Below are 20522 nucleotides of genomic sequence, written 5' to 3'. Positions count from 1 at the left end.
AGAAGAGCCACGCGCATGATCAAAGGTCAGGAAAACAGACCTTATTATCAGAGGCTGAGAACTATGGGACTCTTCAGCCTGGAAAAGCTCAGACTCAAGGGTGATCTGATGGCTGCCTATAAGTTTATAAAGGGTACTCACCAGGATCTGGGGGAACATCTGTTCCCCAGAGCACCCTAAGGGATGACAAGGTCAAATGGTCACAAACTCCTCCAGGACCATTTCAGGCTGGACATAAGGAAGAACTTCTTTACAGTCCGAGCCCCCAAGGTCTGAAATAGACTGCCACTGGAGGTGGTTCAAGCACCTACTTTGAACACCTTCAAGAGAAATTTGGATGTTTATCTTGCTGGGATCCTATGACCCCTGCTGAAATAGAGGTAGATGTTATTTACTTAGATTTGAAAAAGGCCTTTGACACAGTGTCGCATCCAATTCTTATAAATAAACAGTTGCAACGTAGATTATTACACAGTCTGGTGGGTAGAAAACTGGCTTATGGGACGTACCCAGAAAGTGGTGGTGGACAGGTCGGTTTCCACCTGGAGAAATGTAGGCAGCAGAGTCCCCCAAGGCTCTGTCCTAGGACTGGTACTATTCAATATCTTCATTAGTGACTTGGATGAGGGAATAGAAAGCACTCAAGTTTGCTGATGACACCAAACTATGGGGGGAAGTACACAAACTAGACAGCAGGGATGATTTGGACAGGCTGGGGAAGTGGGCTGAACAGAACAGGATGCAGTTTAACAAGGATAAGTGTCATGTGTTGCACCTGGGGAGGAAGAATCATCAACACTCCTACAGCCTGGGAGGGACCATTCTAAGTAGCACAATTGTGAAAAGGGATCTCGGAGTTGTAGTCGACTCCAAAATGAATGAGTCACCAGTGTGATGAAGTAATAAGTAAAGCTAACCGCACTCTTTCTTGCATAAGTAGGCCTAGGGAGGTGATACTTTCCCTCTATGCAGCATTGGTCAGGCCGTATATGGAGTACTGCATCCAGATTTGGGCACCACACTTCAGGAAGGATGTGGATGGCCTGGACAGGGTTCAGAGGAGGGCCACTCATTTGGTTAAAAGGCCTACAGAAAAAAACCCTATGTGGACTGATTGGGAGCCCTGAACCTCTTCAGCCTCCACAAAGGGAGGCTAAGAGGTGATCTCGTGACAAACTCATCGGGTGGGGGGACCAGCAAGAAATAAGGGATACAATGTTTACAAGGGCACCTGTCAGGATAACTAGAAATAATGGCTACAAACTGGAAGAGAGCAAATTCAGACTGGACATCAGGAAAAAATTCTTTACAGTGAGGGCTGCCAAAATATGGAATACGCTTCCAAGGGAGGTGGTGCTGTCCCCTTCCTTGGAGGTATTTAAAAGGAGATTGGATAGACAACTGGCTGGGTCATCTGACCCCAGCACTCATTCCTGCCCAGAACAGGGGGTCAGACTCAATGATCTAATAGGTCCCTTCTGATTCTAACATCTATGAAACTAGGATAAATCCAAAATAATGTTTTGGGGAAGCCATTTGATAAAATACCCATGGAACATGGGGGGAAATCAAACTCAAAGTTGTTAAAGACCTATAGGTATTTGGGTGTGATGTTTACAGCTTCTCCATCATGGAAACACCACATCCAGTTGGTTAAAACTAAGGCAGCCTAATCAGCAGTGGCTATAAATAAATTTTATGAGACCACAGCAGGACGATCAGTCCAAGCTGCCATATTAGTATATAAAGCCAAAGTTACGTCTCAGATCCTGTAAGGTACTGAAGTATGGGGCTATGCCTCCAGTAATGATATAGACATACCTCAGAATACATTTCTCAGGGCTCTTCTGGGTCTTCCTCCTTCAATGCCTGCATCTTTCTTGAGATTAGACATGGGACTAGATTCCATTTTAACTAATATTATTATTAGAATGGTGGGATTCTGGTTTAAATTCTGACTCTTCTACTGTCTCGCTTGCTCAAATTGTGCTATATAGAAGACATCAATAATCCCCCTTCTCTTCAATCTCCTTGGCTAGATTTTCTTCCCCGCACTTTTGCTTTTTCCAGGATGGGACAACGAAAGACTCTTCTCCCCCACAGAAAAGGTCCAGGTTTTCCAGAGGTTCCAAGATATTGCCAGGCAAAATCATTTTGCAGTGGCCAGGGCTATTTGCATCACCCCTCTATATATTCTTTGGAAATTAGACTGTGGGGGCAGAAAGGTGGAGCTCAACACTAACTGGCAAACCTCTCTGACTAGACTCAAGACTGAGCAGATGCCCACAGCTGTTTTGGCTGGACATAGACTTCCCATTCCAAGGACTAAAAGATGTTGCCCAGCCTGTCTAGGAGTTTTGGAAGACACTATTCATTACACCTTAGAACATCCTCTATATAACAACATAAGGAGAAAGTATTTATCACCGTTCTTGCAGAAACTGACATACTTCTCAAATAGAGAGAAATTAATATGGCTCCTCCAGCAAACAGATGCATATTTAGTAAACCATCTTTCAATTTTTGTTTACAAGGCTGACTCAATCAGAGTTAAACATCTTTTACTGTTGATATGACTGATAAACTTTATCACTATATTTGTTTTTTACTGTGTTAATTGTGGACCTAAGGACAACATTTTTATAGATTCATGATCTGATTTATCACCATATTTGTACATGATTATGTTAATTCTAGGAGTAGGAATAATGATTTTATAATGGTTGGCCCTATTATTAAATTTGTATTTCTGTTATTTTTTGTTAAATTTATATTATGGTTGTATGTCTGTTATGTCATTTTCAGAAGCATGGCTTTCAATTTATTAAGGATTCTGTCTGAAATTGAATTGAATGGGGTTTGAGTGTGAGAGAAAATTAAATATCGCATATATAAAAGGTCCTTATAGTAGTGATATGGTATAAATGTTCTCTATATAGACTTCCGGTGAAACCACATTATGCAAGTGAGCCCCATTAATCTGTCTAAGCTGCACCCACAACTACTGAATAAAAAAACCCCTAAAAACATTTAGGGTAGTGTGTAGGGTCCAGCCTTCTGACAACAAAGACTGAGAGGCTAGTTGTTCCATCTCAATACGTTTGCAACATATCTAGAACAAAAAGTTTAATTTTTCATAGCTCTGCCTCGTAGCAGGCAACTGTTGATCCTTCTGGATTATGCATGAGAGGTCACCAAAGCCTCTGACGCATATGTTTAGGCAGGAGTATGGAGGAGCGTGCAGGCTGCCCAGATCTTCCATCTCCCCGTTAGTCCGTTGAGACAGAAGCCAAAGGCCAGACTGAGTCTGGACATTCAGTGCCTCGGTGGCTGTAGTTATATACGTGTCTACGAATCAAACCCAGGTCTCCCATGTGGCAGACAAGGATTCTACTGCTGAACCATGCAACAGAGCAGCTCTACTCATATCCTAACAGTTAAAGTGTCATAAATGTATTTTGAGCTTACTAAATCCAATCTTAAATGCATCTTCACACCTGTAATGTGAAATCAACACCTGAAGATCTATATCCATAAAGGCTTCCATTCTTCCTTCAATACTTCCTTGCCTGTAATGAGCACCAAATTCACATTATTGTTTGTGAGGCCCCTAGTCATAGCCTTTTCCTCCTCTCCATTTCCTTCATAAGTCATGGCTACTCTTGACTTCAATCACGATTACGATATTTACTTGAATATAAAAACAACCCTGAATATAAAACGTTCCCCCAATAATTAGATTCTCTATATGAAAATGTATAAATTTGTTATAATTTTCCAGATGTAGAATCTAATTATTGGAGGGTTGTCTTGAATCCCTCTCCCCACACTGCTACAGGAAAAGCAGTGCTTGGGGAGGGTCAGATCCCCTCTTGCCCTCTGCCCCTCCCACTTCTCCCTGCAGCCTTCCTGGCCCTCCCCTCCCCCTCCCCGCCACTTGCACCCTGCCACCTCCCACCCTCTGCCCTTCCCTGCAACCTTCCCCAATCGTTGCTTTTTCCCCCGGCTCCCCAGCCCTTGCCTGACCATGCCGCTGTCTCAGTGCTGATGACTGACCATGTGGGGGAAAGAGTTTCCACATGCTGGAGACATCCCAGTCCAAGCCCAAGTGGGGCTGTGCCTAACAGTAAAAGAGAGGGGAAAGGAGTGGGCAGACGGGCAAAAACTGCAGACAGGAAGTGGAGGGGGAGGTACAGGAGTTTTCTGGTGGTTCAAAGTCAGAGTCCGACCCACAGCAGCCCCTTGCCCACCCCATGGCCAGTACCCTGTGTTATAGCCACTCACAGCCTGTGTGGGGGTGCCTGTGCCTGCTCAGGATAGCCCTGTGCAGGCTGTGACCGGCTGCAGCAGGGAGTGCCACCCACGGGGTGGGCGAGGGGCCACTTTTCCCAACACTCAGCTTTTCCCCAGCCTCCTTCCCTTCCCAGGGTCCTCCCCTGCCCTTCACCCCCCTTACCTGAGTTTCCGGTGCGGTGCAGCCACATGGTCCCAGGCCAGAAGCCCCTGCTGGGCCTTTCAGCTGAGGGGGTGGGGCCAGGCAGGCCCTGCTGTTGCAGGAGCCTGCCAGGACTTCCTCTGGGTCCTACTGCCTCTGGCTTCTGTCATTTTTGACAGGAACCAAAAGCAGATAAATATTAATTTCTCTAATTTTTTCAGGGGCCCTGTGGGCCAAACAGAATGGGCTCACAGGCCAGATCCAACCCACGGGATGTATTTTGCCCACCCATGCTCCTGCCACTGCTGGAGACAGGATATTGGGCTAGATGGACCACTGGTCTGATCCAGTATGGCACTTATTTTATAAACTGCAGAATCTTGACATCAGAATAAAACTGCACCATATGTAGAGAAATAAGATGGTGGTCTGGCTGATGCAGCTCATCAAACAATGCTATAAAATTTTCCGAGAAAATTTGGGGGTGGAATTTCAGTATTTTAGACCATCTGGTATTGATGGTTTACCTCTTGTGATCTCACTCTCTGGGATACTAAAAGAGAGAAAGGGAAAGAAGACAGGATAGGAAAACCTATAAACAGATTTTTTTTCGGTTTTCAAAAAAAGTAAAAAAAATAGACAACAGAAAGACTAAGATAATCATAAACATTTTCCATGATTTGGTTGCAATTAGAAATTAAATTTTTCACTGAAAAAAACCCTCAAAACCAAGCTACTGCCTCATGACCTGAAATCCTGAATGAGTCTGGGCCTCAGTGACCATGCCTACATGTGCAGCGGACTGCAAAATTGTTATTGTACAGTCATTTAGTACTGTGCAATAATCAGCGTTACTGAGCAGTACCATCACTGCATGGTTTTCTTCCCGATGCTACTGTGCAGTAGCAACGAACTACTGCGCTGTAGCTTGTTACTACTGCACAGTAGCATCATGTCATTGTTAGTGCCTGGTAACACCACTGAGCAGTAGCAATGAATTATAGTGTCTCATGTAGACACTCCCAGTGACAATATAAATTTCCAGGGTCCAAAGCCACTAGTGGTTATGACCAGGACCATCAGAAAGCCCTGTGAAAAGTCAAAGAGAGGGAAATAAAACATCCTTCAGAACCATCTCCCTCTCCCTCAATACTAAAAGATAAACAGAAAAACAGTTACCAGAAAAACACTGCCCTAAAACAGTTATTAGTCTGTAGCCAGCTCTATCAACAAACAGTACATTATATGTTGCTCTGTGAAACTAAAGGGCAGGGATGCAAACAAATATCCCAATTTCCTGAACAGTGGGCCAGTATAGATGGACTGCAAATAGATGAGAACACCTTTGGATGAAGGAAAGAAAAGTAAATAAAGTATCACCATACTGTATAAAAGGAAGTATCACTGTCATCAGTATGTAAAAAGCAGCCTCCTGTTCCCTCCGAAGTTGTAGGAACACGGAGAGGTCAAAGTGACCATTATCTTGGCAAAATGAACTAAAACAAACCGTTCTAGGCCAAACAGATGCAAATTTCTACTTGGATACAAGATAAAAATCCCCATTAGAGCAGCAGCACCAGCAACTTAAGGTATGTCGGTGCCTACACAAAAGGACTGTGTTAGAAAGCACTGCCCTAAAACATGTCATACCTGCACAATGAACACTACACTCTAAACCAGGATACCTTAGTGCACACCAATAAGCATTTGGAAGACAGTGAGCTTACTGATGCAGGCACAACACTACATCATGGCAGCTCCATTGGTGCACCGTTCATGAAGTAACTACAGGCTAGAACAATCTTTTGATGGTATAAACATGCCATTTTATTTAATATTTTTGGGAACATCTCTGGGATAAAGAAGAGCTCTCAGTTATTTTGCCAAGCAACAAAATCTGTTCTGCTATCTTGAGACTAGCTATGAAGTCCCCCTCCCTTCCCCAACCTCCCCACTAACCCTCTCCACATAGTTAAATTTTCTCTTTCCTTAGATAACAACAACTCTCATGCAGCCTTGCCATGGTTTCCTATTGTTAGGTATCACTTACTTTTCATAGCTTCCTCGTATCCAATTTTGTTCTGCCATATTAATAGCTTCTCTGTTATGGGCTCTGAAACATGACATTTAAACTAAGAAAAACTCCACAGCTGACTGTGAATGCAGTTGCATTTTATTCTTTCTCCTTATTTACACTTTCAACTGTCAATTTTATTCCAGTTAATCAGAAATGATCAACAAAGAACACAACCGCTACCAAGTGGCTGGAAGTAGCCCAATATTGCTCAAACACTAACATGGAAGTAATTTCAAAACATCCTAAAGAGAATTACAGGCTGTCCCTTTGACTAGCCAGCTCACAGCAGGTAACAGACGTGCACGCTTCCATCCCCATTCTTTTAGTGATATTTCTAGTGTTTGTGATTCACTTGAAATTATATTTGAAATTCATGATTCTGAATGCATCTTGGCAAAGATCTTTTTAATTACACCAAAGAACTTTTCATTTTCTAGCTCAAGATAGGTTTGCTGCTAGGTCAACACATTCTTGGAAAGGCTTTTATTATATGGAACATGATTTTGCATAAAAATGTTCCTGTCCAATGGCCTTTCTTCCATTAGTTGTGAATATCATAATATTTAACGTATACACAACCCATTTAATGTTTTACCCAGCAACTGAGTGCATCTCCATAGCAACATTTCCCAGCAACCTTGAGCCCAAGGGATATAAAAACATTTCAAGAGTGGAACCTGAAAGCATGCAGCCATCTTAATCTGTACAACAAATGCCATTTTTAAGAGCTAAAATGTTTAAGGACAAAGAACATCTTAGAAATGGCATGTGTTACAAAATTTCATTTTTATCATTGGTGGGGTGGGAAATCCAGGGGATGTGGAAGAACCAATATATTAAATCAGCATGCTTTAGGTTTTTGGCAAAGGACCCAAGAACTGATATTTACAAAGAGATCTGATCTCCAATCTTGCGTTTCCCCTCTCTCTGAGCCTGATTTGATTCCTGTGCAAGTTGAAAGCAAGACTTGACTTCACTGTGAGTCAAATGGAGTCCAATTTAACTAGACCCAAGTACTGCTCCCTAACGCTTCCTCCCTTCAACTGGGCATTCGGACAATATTGGCTACAGAAGCTGAAGTCTCAAAGCAGTGCACTATATCAGGCAAACCACTAGAATTAACTATGAATAATATCATTACTATGTTGTTACCTGGACAAGACAAAGGAAAAGGATAAGAGTTTTAAAAACAGCTAAACTACACCAGTATTCTCTCTCTCCTATTTTTCCCCAACATCTTCCAGAGCTTACAGACTATAGTCAAGATCCCAGCAAAAATTGTTCATTTTAACATCCTGACTGTAATTCAACATGAAGGGGAAAAGCATAAGGCGAAAAGCTGCTGCAAAAAGGGCAGTTCAGTTTAAGATTTTCCACTGTGAAAATACTTAACCTCTGTTGTTTACAGCTGCTTACCACTGTTCCAGCTAGAAATAAGCCAAATCTGCAGTATAGCAATTCCTCTGTGTGCATGTCACTGGCCAAGCTAAAACTTCCTCATTTCTGCCATTTGTGAGCTCCAGTGAAATTATCTTAAGTATATTCATATCCTCAAGAAAAGCCCCTGGTCTGCACAGGCTCATTATAAAGGGAAATTCTACAGAGAATCGCAATATGCTGCTTTCAGCTATTTTCATTCACAACAACAGGGACTTGGAGAAAACTGTCCCTGACTGACCCGGATATTTTAAGTAATTATTGTGTGCAGTTAAAAAAATGACTTCCACATGCTGGAATTACTGATTTAAACTACTATTAAAGCTATGAATCTCTAGTTCCTAACTATTTTTTATTGTGTTGGTTTTAAACTTTTTATAAATGTTAAAATCATGGACAGCTTATTTTGCTCATGGACTGCAATATAAATACATTTGCAGAGTCGCTTACCAGAGCATTGACATCCTCAGTTTTGTAGATCAACATCCGTATCTCCTCTGGATCACCACTGAAAATTGCTTGGACCAGTGGTGGCTGCCAAGATAAAACACAAAGGAACAATAAGAAATGTGTTTTTGCTGTTTTAAAAGATGGACATTTTGGCTAAGTACAGACAGTGAAAAAGCCCGGCAGAATCAATTCAACCTTTGCAGGTTAATCTAAGCTGCATACACTGAACAGATAAGCAAGTGAACAGACATTCACCTTTGACTCCAGAGATGCAGCCAAATGCCTGCAGGGGCCCAGGCCAGAAGCTGGAGGGTGCAATGGCATACTGTGGGTCTCTGGCACCCAGGGACCATTATTTGCATTTGCACCCCACTCTTCCCCACCCTATTCCCATCCCCGGCTGAAGACGCTGGTGGCAGAACCAGATACCCCCTGGAGGGCCTGGCTGGTGCCCCTCCCAGGCCGCTGCCCGGGGGCATGCCCCCCCCTGTCAGTACACCACTGGGGGGGTGCTAGGGCCCATCTTCCCACTCGCTGCAGCAAACAGCTTTGGTCAAGGCTAGCCCATCCACCCTGTAAAGGGAGGTTTGTGGGGGAGGTACAAGGCATTCTGGAATGCTGGATGACTGAGTTAACTTGATTCTGGAGGGGATATGGGACATAAGTTCAATAAACCAGTATAACCTAAATCAGTTAAATCTGATACTACATTCATCCAGGTTCATCTTAAACTGGTTTTGAAGCGTCATTGATAGGGTTAAGATGACATTGTTGCAAACTGATCAGAAAAAAGACTGTGTTCAGAATAGATTCTTTTCACAATTTCAATCTTTCCATTTAACAAGGTGTGTAGTAAGCCACCAGCACCATAGGATTTTCAGTCAACTCAGCTATTATCAGCCAAAGAGCTGAAACAATATTACCACTGTTAAGTGAGCGAACACCCACATGATTCACGAGACAAACCCAAAAATATTAAATAGGAAAGCACAGCGCCAAAAACATTTTGACCTGTTGTGGTCTTTTAAGTTCTTTGGAACAGAAGAACTGCTCTATTATTTTTCCAGGCAAGAAATGAATGAAAGAGTTGGCATTTTCTGAGGAGTGCCTTGCACCTAGAAAAGTCGAGAAGCATTGGGTCCAGCAAAATGATAGGGGAGAATCAACTTGAAATCTAGTCAATTTAAAAAAAGTAGTTAATTTCAGATACCATACTGGAGATCCTATGTTCATATTTATACATTTTGCCTTTTCTTTTAATAATGACTTTTCCTCTTCTGTTTGCAAAACAGGGGAAAATTATACTTAACCTATAAAAGCTTAAGCATATCTAAAGCACCAATGGACTATACGACAACAGCTTAAATATTTAAGTGGTACACAGGCTTAGGACTTTGCCCAACTGCCTGTGTACAGAATGCTTCAAAATTCAGAGTAAGTAAAGAAATAAGGAAAATATTTTTTGTTTCAAGATAGTTTTTTTAGTTGGTATTGCTGACAGAGAGACATTTTTAAATTGACCACACTCCTTTAAAATAAGCTGATTAGGACAAGTGACCAAGGAATTTGTCAACTGGTTGGATGAAGTAGATAGCTGTAAGGAGAGAATTTGGGGTGACATGGAAGAAAGGATAAAAGGATTGCTCTCCCTGTACTTTGAGGACAGAATTAACAAAAAAAAAAAAAATACAATTGTGATGACTTTAGCTTTTAGAAAAATACTGTCTTTCACACTTACCAAAAAAAGCTATTTAAGTGAGCAATCATGCCTAAGATTCTGGAGTCTTAGCCAGGTACTTTTAGAATCTAATCAGGCAATTATTTTTTTACCAAAATATTCAGCTACAGTGAAAAAGATATATTTCTTCTTTTATTTATATGCAACAAAACGTCTATGCAAGGCTCTATATGCTTTGAAAAGACAGCTAAAACATCATCATAAAATAATAGAACCAGCAGCTTCTAATTGCTCTGCCATGGAAGTTAGCTAACTAACATAATATCAGCACATGTACACAATGCACAATGACAAAATTATCCACATGATGACTGTGGAGATATTGTGCTATATAAACCCATAACAGGTGTGATCACTTGTGCTTTTTCCAGCAGGATAGGAGTAGCTTAAAACAATTCTATGACCTAGTACTCACAGTATACAAAAATAGAAATTTGTACATAACTGACATTGCAGCCTCATCTTACATTAACAGCTTTGAAAAGCCAGCTAATTGTTATGAAATAAGAAAGTACACAAAAATTATGTATTCACTTCTTCATGTATGATTTCCATTAAAATACCAAACAGCAGCAGCAAAAGTTTACAACCCCACTTGAGCCTAAAGCTCTACTGAAACCTGACATTGCTGCCAAATGACACATGCACAAAGCAACTTGGATTAGTCGCTGTGTTCACCTGCCTACCCAGTTTCAGTACATTAGTTACCACCCAGAATTCTATATTATAATGAATCAGAACAGGTGGCCAAGGTGTGCTATTTCTTCAGTGACAAAATCGTGCTTCACACTGTTCTTTAACTGACCACCTGTTTTTGTGGGAGAGGGAATGCAGGGCAGGGTGGAACAGAATTAGAATTTGTGGCGTTTCTTCCTTTAACTTTTAACGGACGAGGGAGGTTTTTTTCCAAGTAGATGCCAGAGCACTCAGAGTTTGTAAAAGGCATTTGTTGTTATGTTTATCTTGAAATAAATATTTTAAATAACTTGTGATAATAAAGATCTTTAGGCTCAGACGTTGCATAAAACTAAAAGAAGTCATCCTGTAAATAAAAATGCAAGGGCTGCATCTGCCTATGCATTTACACAATGCTCAGCAGAACAGAGTGAAGTGCTGGATTGGATACTACTGTACCACTACTACTATAGATATTAATTATTATAATAACAACATTAATGCTAGTGTTCATTTGAGTAACACTGACAGCCAATAATGCTCTTCTGAAAAAAAATGACAATGCTATTTCTAGGCATACAAGAAAAAGCTTAAAGCCAGAATTCATGACCAAGTCTGTTGCTCACGGGAAAAATTCATAGATAATCACTAGAGATTATTTTATTTTAAGAAGTCCTCAAATCCTTTAATGGGTGACATTTTTGCTTCAATTACAAGAGGACAGAGTGCTGCAAATTCTTAAATTTAAAAGATCCATGGTAAGACAGCTTGGCATTTGTCTTGCTTCATTCTGCCATAACACATTTGGATCAGATATCCAATTTTACAGCAAATGTTTGACCTTTATAATTAGCATCAGTTGTTTAACATGGAGAACAGCAGCAGAATAAAGATGCATCTTTTCAAGGCGGGGTGCTTAAAATATCCTACTTTAAAATTCTACACAGACATTTATATTCTATTTGACATAACATCAGTTAGGATTTACTCTGCCTAGAAACTAGTTATGACTTTCTTGTAAGTTCATTTACAAAGCCTTTGATGAAGATGGAGAGCTGCCACATATGCTTTAATCTTCCTATCTCTCTGAATGGAATTCAGTCTTAACAAACACAATGACTCTTTCTCTCTCACTGTTTTAATTCATAGAAAGTTATACTCCATGGTTTGGAAAGAGCTGTTGAAAAGAATATGGGTAAATGTCTACTTTCAGTTAGTCACATGGAACCCCCTTGGCTTTGTTGTGCTCGTATGTACTTTGATGGGTTTGCTTTTATTGTCAGGTGATACTGAAATGCACAACACAGAATCATACATGATACTCTAGCCAGGAGAGGGTATAGGTGTGGCTGTGTAGAAGATTTGAAGGCATATGTAATGAAGGTGAAGTGTTGCATTCAAAAAGGAAAAATACCCAAAATATTTTGTGGCATTATTGTTGAAATCTGAAGTCAGAATAAAGAACCTGAAGTGCCAGTGGGCAGTGTGGGAAACTCTGTAATAGACTCTGGAGTAGACTCCCCAGACTCTGGAACAGACTCCCAGCAGGGGTGGTGCAGGCACCTACCCTATAGATCTTCAAAAGGAGCCTAGAAGCGACCCCAGCAGTCTTTCCTGCCCAGAGCAGGGGGGCTGGACCCAATGATCTCAAGAGGTCCCTTCCAGCCCTAAGCTTCTGAGAATCTGTGAAAGTACTCCTCTATTCAGTGCCTGACAGTCACAGAATGCAGTTTGTGTAAGATGAGTGAGGGCTTGTGTGCAGATGAGTGAGGGCCGATGATGGATGTTGAAAGACCTGAATGATGTTCTTGATCTTCACTAACTGTTACAGGCCCCACCCCTGTACACCCTGCCCCTAAATTCCTACCCTACTCCCTCCGAGCCCCACAGGCTAGGTGAAATGGCTCTGCAGGTTGGATTTAGCCTGCAGACCACAGATTTGTGACCCCTGCTTTAGCACATTATTTCACAGGAAAGGTAACATACATTAAATGTTTTGTTCAATTCCCATCTTCATTTGCTACAGTGAAATATCATTTGGTCCTTTGAGTAAAAAGGATTACATGTATACTGACCCTACATTTTTCCTATTTGTGCCAAATCAAACTGCTGAAGTTGCAACTTTGATGTGTGCACATTCTTATTTCTTCTACTGAAAAGATAATGCAGTGAAATAGACAATTATTTCACAGCAGTAATGATTTTATCAGTATTTACCTGTTCTCGTCACATGGGTTTACTTTTCCAAAGATGCCCCTATTAATCAAAATTATAAGGTGGCCTTCAGTGTCACATTAAATACATATATTCTCATACAGCAATAGCTATAAATAGATTACTTCTTTTGGTTGTATATTGGTTCTGGTTACAGAGTTTCCTTCTTTTTAGTTGTAATTAAATGTGCTTTATAGATGGCATGACTTTTTATTAATGCAGGCATGAAGTGAACTGCTAGGATGCTTCCAAGATGTTTCTTGGATACTTCAAGCATATTGCTAGGTTGCTTCTTAGTTTGCTCACATTTTACAGTTTTCCCCCCACACGCTTCAAATAATTGCATTTCTGTATATGTTTTACAGCACTCTGAAGAACTTTCACAGATTTTACTGTCCTCTAATTGCTTCCTCTTCAATGACTGTGTCCAGGGGACGGGGGGATGCAGGGGAGAAACAGGCTTTTATCATATGCCTATGAACAAATATTTGTTTGAGATCCTAAAGAGCTATATGTAGAGAACTAATGATATAAAATACATAAATAACCATAGTTATGTTCAGGACATATAATGGTCAGTGACAAGTATTCTTAAATGACCAAAGGTACCTAAACACATGCACATTGAGCATCCTCATGAAAGGCCCTTTAAGGCCCGATTTTTTTTTCATAGGATAGGAGCCAAACATTTGCACAAATTGAATTTTGTCTTTGTATAGGTATTTGTTATATTCTAAGAGTTCCCAAGTTGCTTGCAAAGGCTACGTGTTATTTGTTACAGAGAGTAAGGATGGCATGCCTATAGACTGGTTTTTTTCAGTTTATATGCTAAGAAATTAAACAGATGACACATGCAAGTGGAGTCAATGCAACTTAAAAGGCATGTTCCTTATTGTTTTGCAGATCTGCCCAGAAGATTACTGTGAGAATGGTGAGACAAGGGTCTTTGGAAAATCTCCAAACTGTTTTTACAGCTATATTTATACAGTTAGGTTTAATACGGTACTTCATAAAACCTAAAATTATTTCATTACCTTTGTTTAAGCACCAATTTTGTGATCACTTCGTGCCACCACACTCTCCTGTATTGTAATTCATTCTGAGAACTACAATGGACTATAAAAAACTACAGTTAAAGTGGGAAAGGGATACCTTCTAAGTGCTTTTCCTGTAACAACTTTTCTTTTTCTTAAGCCCCCTTCCCTTTTTTCTTTTTTTAAACAGCAGCTTCTCCAAAACTTGGACTTCTTACAGATTTCAAGAAATTCCACAGAAAGGAACTCTTCAACACTGACAGAAAGGGAGATACCGGCAAAGGTGCATAACGGAATAAGTGCAGATGCTACAGCTACTTGATCTGTTGTATTTTCCTCAGATGCACATGTGAGCTCTAATTAGAGCATGTGTACTTTGGTCTGCATTAAGCCTTTCTGGTGCTTCTTTATGACTGGAGTGTTTAAAATTTCGAAACATGATGCAGTAATATGAAAAACATGGACTTAGCAAAATCACTGCCAACTGTGGTAGCTGCTGGTGCCATTAGGTCTCAGAACCAGGTGTGATTTACAGGCCTGTGACAATGTCTTACCACCAAACATCAGAAGCCATTAACCACAAGCAGTTGCCCAGGAGCCCTGCATCCTCAGAGCAATCTTTTATTGTAAGCACTTGGTATATATACTCAACAATGAATACTGTTGCCCACCCCCACCCCTAAAAATGAGATGACATTAAGTACAATCCGTCTGATTTGTTAATCATGCTAGAAGTCTCGCATGTTTTTCACCATTTGTATATTATATGTTCCTGTTAGGCTGCTGTCCCACCCCATCCAGCTGGTAGAGCATAATACTGCATCTTGGTTCCTCTGGCAGCTTTTCCTGACAAGTATGATGATTTATAGCCAAGTCTTTTGCCCCAAATCATTATGAAAGTTCAATGCCCCTTCCTACCCCCACCACCATAGCACACACCAAAACCATAGCCACAAAACAGAATCAGAATAAACGAGTCCTGAAAAAACTCAAATAGAGTCTAGACCTTCCTTCCCTACAGGGAGGCTCCAACCACCCGTGGTCCTAACTCAGTTCCTGGATCCAGCCAGGCACACATTCCCTAGAAAGAAAAGTTGAACAGTGCCCCTTCCAGTGAGACTGCCAAAGCCACCTCCATTTTAGCTACTTCCCGCCTGGCCAGCCACCCACTTCAGATGCACATTTGAGTCCTACTATGCTTACCACCACTTTTTAATCCTTTCCAGCCAGTAAGCTGTTTTATACTCCAAACACAGAAACGATGTCATTGTATATATATTACACACACAGTCACTCTATACATTTTTCCATGTCTCTCCTACCCAAGTTAAATAGCAACTCCCTTTGGAAAGACATTTGAAAGATTATTTTTATATAATGACTAATTCCTATGCAAAGTATGTCCCTGAATCTTTAAAAATACAATTCAGAAACAAGTTTCTGTTCGGTTCAGGTCCACCTACATCCACTTAGCATACCTGACTCCTACATCATCGTGTGGGAAAGACATACAGTGGCATTGTACCTAGAGCTCTCTTCACCATTATCATCAGGTTACATTTGTTTGTTCTCTATACAAAAAAACCTTTGTTTTAATAATAATTTCATCATAAGGAGCACAGACAAATTCCTGTCTTATTAAAGTCAAAGTTTTCCTATCAAATCCAGTGAAGGAAGGGAGGTATACCAATCTAACCAATGAGAAACAGTTTCCTCCCAAGTATTTTCCTGGGTATAAGTGAGATTTTCTGTGAAGTAAGAACATGAATGAGGCTGGACAAAGCAGCTTTTATCCTATATGAAAATAAAAGACAGCACTTCCCTGGAGGGCATAAATCAGAGCTCTTGCCTTTTGAAGGAGTGACATTCATTTTTAACTGAAAGCAATATTAAAGCGACTTTGACAGCATTAAGTCTCTGAACCATACAAAAATGTAGCCCTTATGTCTAATCTGTGTAGGATGAAAGATACTAGTCAAAATTAACCCCGGGATACAGTAAATGTGTTAAATCATCAATGAGTGTCTCAAGTATTAACATGCATCCATGTTTCCAGAGCATTTCTGGTTTCAGTTTGAATTTCAGTGACTAAGTAGCTGGTCCAATAAAAGTTACCACATAAAAACTTGCCTCGATGACATGCTTCACATTTTTCATCAATCAGATTTAGAGATTAACAAATTACAGGCCTAAACAAGCATATCCTGCATCTTAATGATGAAAAAGTAAAATATTAACCTTGTGTGCACAAGCGATTTTTCCAAAACAGCTGTTCCAGACTTCCACGTTCCAGCCTCTGTGTATAATTAAGGGGAGAAGGGGAGAAAACAAGCCACAAAACTACTGGTGAAGAACTCATGTAAAAGCAGTAATGTTGCTTGGAGCCAGACTGTCAGATGGACAAGTTGAAACATCCTGCAGTTACTCCATAATATTTTTGCTTCAGGCATTGCTCTGATTGTTTTTGAAAAAGGACGGTCCAAACTGGTTAGAATGACGTTCTCCTTAAAAAGTGACAAGAGCCGTCAGCATGAATTCCATAAGAATTCCATTTAAAAAATTAAATTATTTTTCAATTTGCTCAGTTTACACATACTAAAAAGTAAATTTAAGAAAATGTTAACTGCAAAATGAGCCTGGAATTTGAAAATTCAACTGTTCTTCCTGGCTAACGAGTCACCTCACAGTCAGCAAGACATATCAGACTTTCATTTACATCTATGGAACCCAATGTCTTCAGCAGAACCAAAAAGGTGGCAGAATTTGTTCTTATCACAATTTCACTAATAATTTAGTTAAATGACTAACAAGTCAAAATAAACTCCAGCTCAGTTTCCCATAAGAAGTGCTAAAAGGAGTCAAAACAATTCACTTTATTTTGCCCCCTCCCCGCAAGTAGAGAGGACTTACTGTGCCACAGTTTATTGCTTCCAGGCACCATGTTTACATGTGTGCCCAGGATCGCAGCACATTGAGCTGGGTCAGAGCAGCCCTGGCTGGCAGGAAATACGCAGCGTCAGCCTGCCAGTCTGGGGCTGCTCCAACCCAGCTCAACACACTGTGGGAGGGCTGACTGGGGCATGAGGGCACTTCAGTCCAGGGCTAGCCTGCAGACAGTCTGCACACCGAAACATCCTCATGCCCCAGTCAGCTGTGTTTGCATCTACACCTGAGGTGCTGCAGAGTAAAAAACTTTGCAGCAGGATAGTACTTATATTTATAGGTACTACGCTGGCGTAGAGTTGATTAGTTTCCTGTGGCCTAATAGGGCCACATATGTAGACACGAGACGGTTTTCAGCAGAGCCAATTAGTCTACCCTAAATTTGAAGTCTAACCTATCCCCAGATCTGTCTTAATTCACCTAATTATGCTGATCAAAAAAGCCAGAATTCTGCCCAAAAAACATGTGGTATTTGTAAATAGTATTTCATGCAATTCCTTTCCCCAGGGATAACTGATGCTGTGAACACAGGACTTACCCATTTCTACTACATCTGTTACAAGTATAGTTTTATTTAATACAGCTACTTTTGGAAAGTTTTGGGTTTTTTTAAGATAGCTGTCAAACTCAATATCTACTCACACTGTCTTCTCTTATATGCTGTATAACAATGAAGGTAATTTGCCTATCTGGTAGAGATTTCTCCTTTCCCTCTTTTTAGTTTCCCAAATTCCCCTACACTACTTCTTGTGACAGGATATGCTACTCCCCTGGGTCCTGAGAGGGGCAGAAGAGTGACTGAGTTACAAGGATCCACGGCCAAGATTCTCTATGATAGGACATGAGTTAAATCAGCATAACTACAAAAAACAGGATAGGTGGAAGAACGGTCTCTACTTACTGGTAAGAACCAACTACCCTGTAACACTCTTGCAATACATTGGCATAAACAAACCTGCAGCTTCTTCCAGCCCTGTTATTCCATTAGGTATCACAATGCTCAAACTAAGGGAATTGTTATGCATGAGCAAGGAATACAAGAGCAGGCCCAATACCTGTGTTCACTTACTTTTCATAATGCCACCATAGGCAGTGCAGATATGTTAAGCTCTTTTCTGATCAGTAACCTATCCCTGACTGTCAGTCTGACTCTAACAATTAGCTGCTTCCCGCCCCCCTTTTTCTCTCCCTCCAACACAGATAAAGTGTTCTGCCTTAGGGACTGCCAATATTTCCCAATGAAACGGAGGTTATTTCCTACAATTCCTGGAATCCTGAAAAATTCTCTTACACAGAAAACTGAAGCAATTCAGCAAGATTCTTTCTCAAAATGGTCAGCTAAGACACTGAAAATAACTTGCATTTTAAAATTTTAGGTCACATAAAATGGAGAAAGAGTTAAAAAAGCAAGATTCAATTCAGTAAATGCTTTTTCCTTCATATTCAGATATTTCCAACTGTCCACTTCACACCAATTTCCGTATCCCCTTAAAATGCTGAGGATCATATTTGAAAATTAGTTCAACAATCTCCAACCCCATCCCAGAAAACAAGAGCCAGAGAATGGTAAACTATAATATGAATTTAGGGAGAAGTCACTTGGAAAAGCTCACAAGCACAAGTAACTCAACACATGTGTAGCCCACACTAGTAGTGAAGACAAAGACATTCCCTTATAGTCAGATCATAAGGTGTGTAAAACCATTACACTGTTTTCAGCAGAATTGTTTGTGTTCAGTAGAAATGTTTAGTGTTCAATTGTTCACAACACTTGGGCTAAACTAAAAATGACTGTGTTATTAACCTTGTATTATATGAGCTGTAAATGTAGTGTGATAGGGATTGATAAGGTTTAATGAATGCTTGTACATTCACCCAAGCAATAGAATCTCCCTTGCTGTCCTCCAGGCATCCCAGTGTGCACTGCTCCCCACCCCCAGTGAAGAGGGACAGTCTGCAACTCAACCAGACTCCCCCGCTCTGGCTGAATCACAGACCAAACTCCTCCCTCTGTCAGCACCATGGCTGGAAAAGCCCAGCCCCTCTCCTGGCCCAGGGGCTGTGCAGCTGTCAACCCTCACTGCCTCCTGACCTTGAGCAAGTGGGGAAAAGCCACCTACCAACACCCCCTAGACTCGACAGCAACTCAGGGGCACATCAAAGCCAGCATCCACAGCCTCACATATGGGTCTTTGCAACACTTTAAGCCAGTGCATGTGGGGCTGCAGGCAGAATAGATTTCCTGCGGCAGGATAGATTTCCCTTCTACACCACATCAGAGTCCTGTGCCTATAACTCCACACATGGAGCATCAGGCATCAGCTTGAAGTGCTGCACGATGGGCAGCACCCCTACACAACACTTTACAGTCCCACACCCGCAGCCCCATGTGCAGGGCTGAGGGCACTGGCTTTTCAAGTGCTGCATAAGAGAGAAGCTTTACCCTACAGGGCTGGAGAGCCTGGAGCTCCAGTTGCAGTAGCAGAGATTCTGTGGCCAGATCTTTCCATGGAAGCAGCCTGCACCCCAGTGAGAGCTGACAGCCCCAGCCCTTCTCTCTCCTCTAACAGGAACAAACCTGATTCAGCCCCACTGGGAACAGAGCCCTAACCCAACCTGCGAGCCCCTGACCCTGACCAGATTCTCCTGACCTGCGCTGGAACTGGGTCCCTCCAGAGAGGTAGGGACCCACTGGGTTGCTGGAGGGGTAATTGACAGACTTGACAAGAAAGCAGATCTTCTCTGGGTCTGCTGTCTAATAGCCTGAGAGCTGAGATAGGAGTGTTTTGAGAAGGGGGTACACAGCTCTTTAGGACCACTAGTCAATCAGCCCTAACCTGTGCCCTAGGCTGCTGTCACCTGTCTCCTGGCAGGCTGCAGAGCCTGCAAGCATGCTTGCACTGGGGGCTGCTGGCTGGGTGCCATCAGCAGCGCAGTCAGTTGGCAGGATGAATGCTTAAACACAATTCTATTGGTAGGTTTTTCAATCTCTTCAACTGAACTGCTCATCTTCCACTGGTTCATTTGAATGCATGCACCCACCCAGAGCTGGTTAAATCACTCAGTAACACTGAAGCTAATAATTGTACACCAATTTACACCAACTGAGGGGGGATCCAACTGTTTGCTCTAGTGCCTCTTTACAAAAGCCAGCAGCTTTCAAGAGAGCTTTCCATTTGCTTTCCCAGCCAGAAGTAACATGCTAAGACAGCAGGAGAGCGTGAGGTTAAGAATGTTAAAAGAGATAAAATGATGTCAGCAGGATAGAGTCGTAGGACCCCCTGTGGTGGGTCTGCTCTTTTCTAGAGATATAAAAATAAAGTAGCTAGGCTAAAACTCTTGAAAAATATTAACCATTCTGAATGTCACATTTCTTGCCTACTCTTCCTGCAATGTACAGTACATTTCTTTTATAGTTTCATAGTACTTTCATAGTTTCTAGGGTCGGAAGAGACCTGAGCAGATCATCTAGTCCGACCCCCTGCCATGGCAGGAAAGAGTACTGGGGTCAAACGACCC

General features: G+C 41.4%; 1 protein-coding gene across 8 annotated transcripts in view; it reads right to left on the bottom strand.

Moving 5' to 3' along the window:
• The window catches only part of ANKRD44 (ankyrin repeat domain 44), a 224220-nt gene that overhangs the window by 117100 nt on the left and 86598 nt on the right, over window positions 1-20522 (bottom strand). For all 8 annotated transcript variants that reach the window (XM_019554076.1, XM_019554078.1, XM_019554082.1 and 5 more), the window contains exon 2: window positions 8400-8483. In XM_019554076.1, the coding sequence (XP_019409621.1) occupies window positions 8400-8483 (84 nt within the window). The remainder of the gene's footprint in view (window positions 1-8399; window positions 8484-20522) is intronic.

Source organism: Crocodylus porosus, unplaced genomic scaffold (genome assembly GCF_001723895.1).
Source record: "Crocodylus porosus isolate Cpor-Errol unplaced genomic scaffold, CroPor_comp1, whole genome shotgun sequence".
Lineage (NCBI taxonomy): Eukaryota > Metazoa > Chordata > Crocodylia > Crocodylidae > Crocodylus > Crocodylus porosus.
This window is presented reverse-complemented; position numbering and strand designations above follow the sequence as displayed.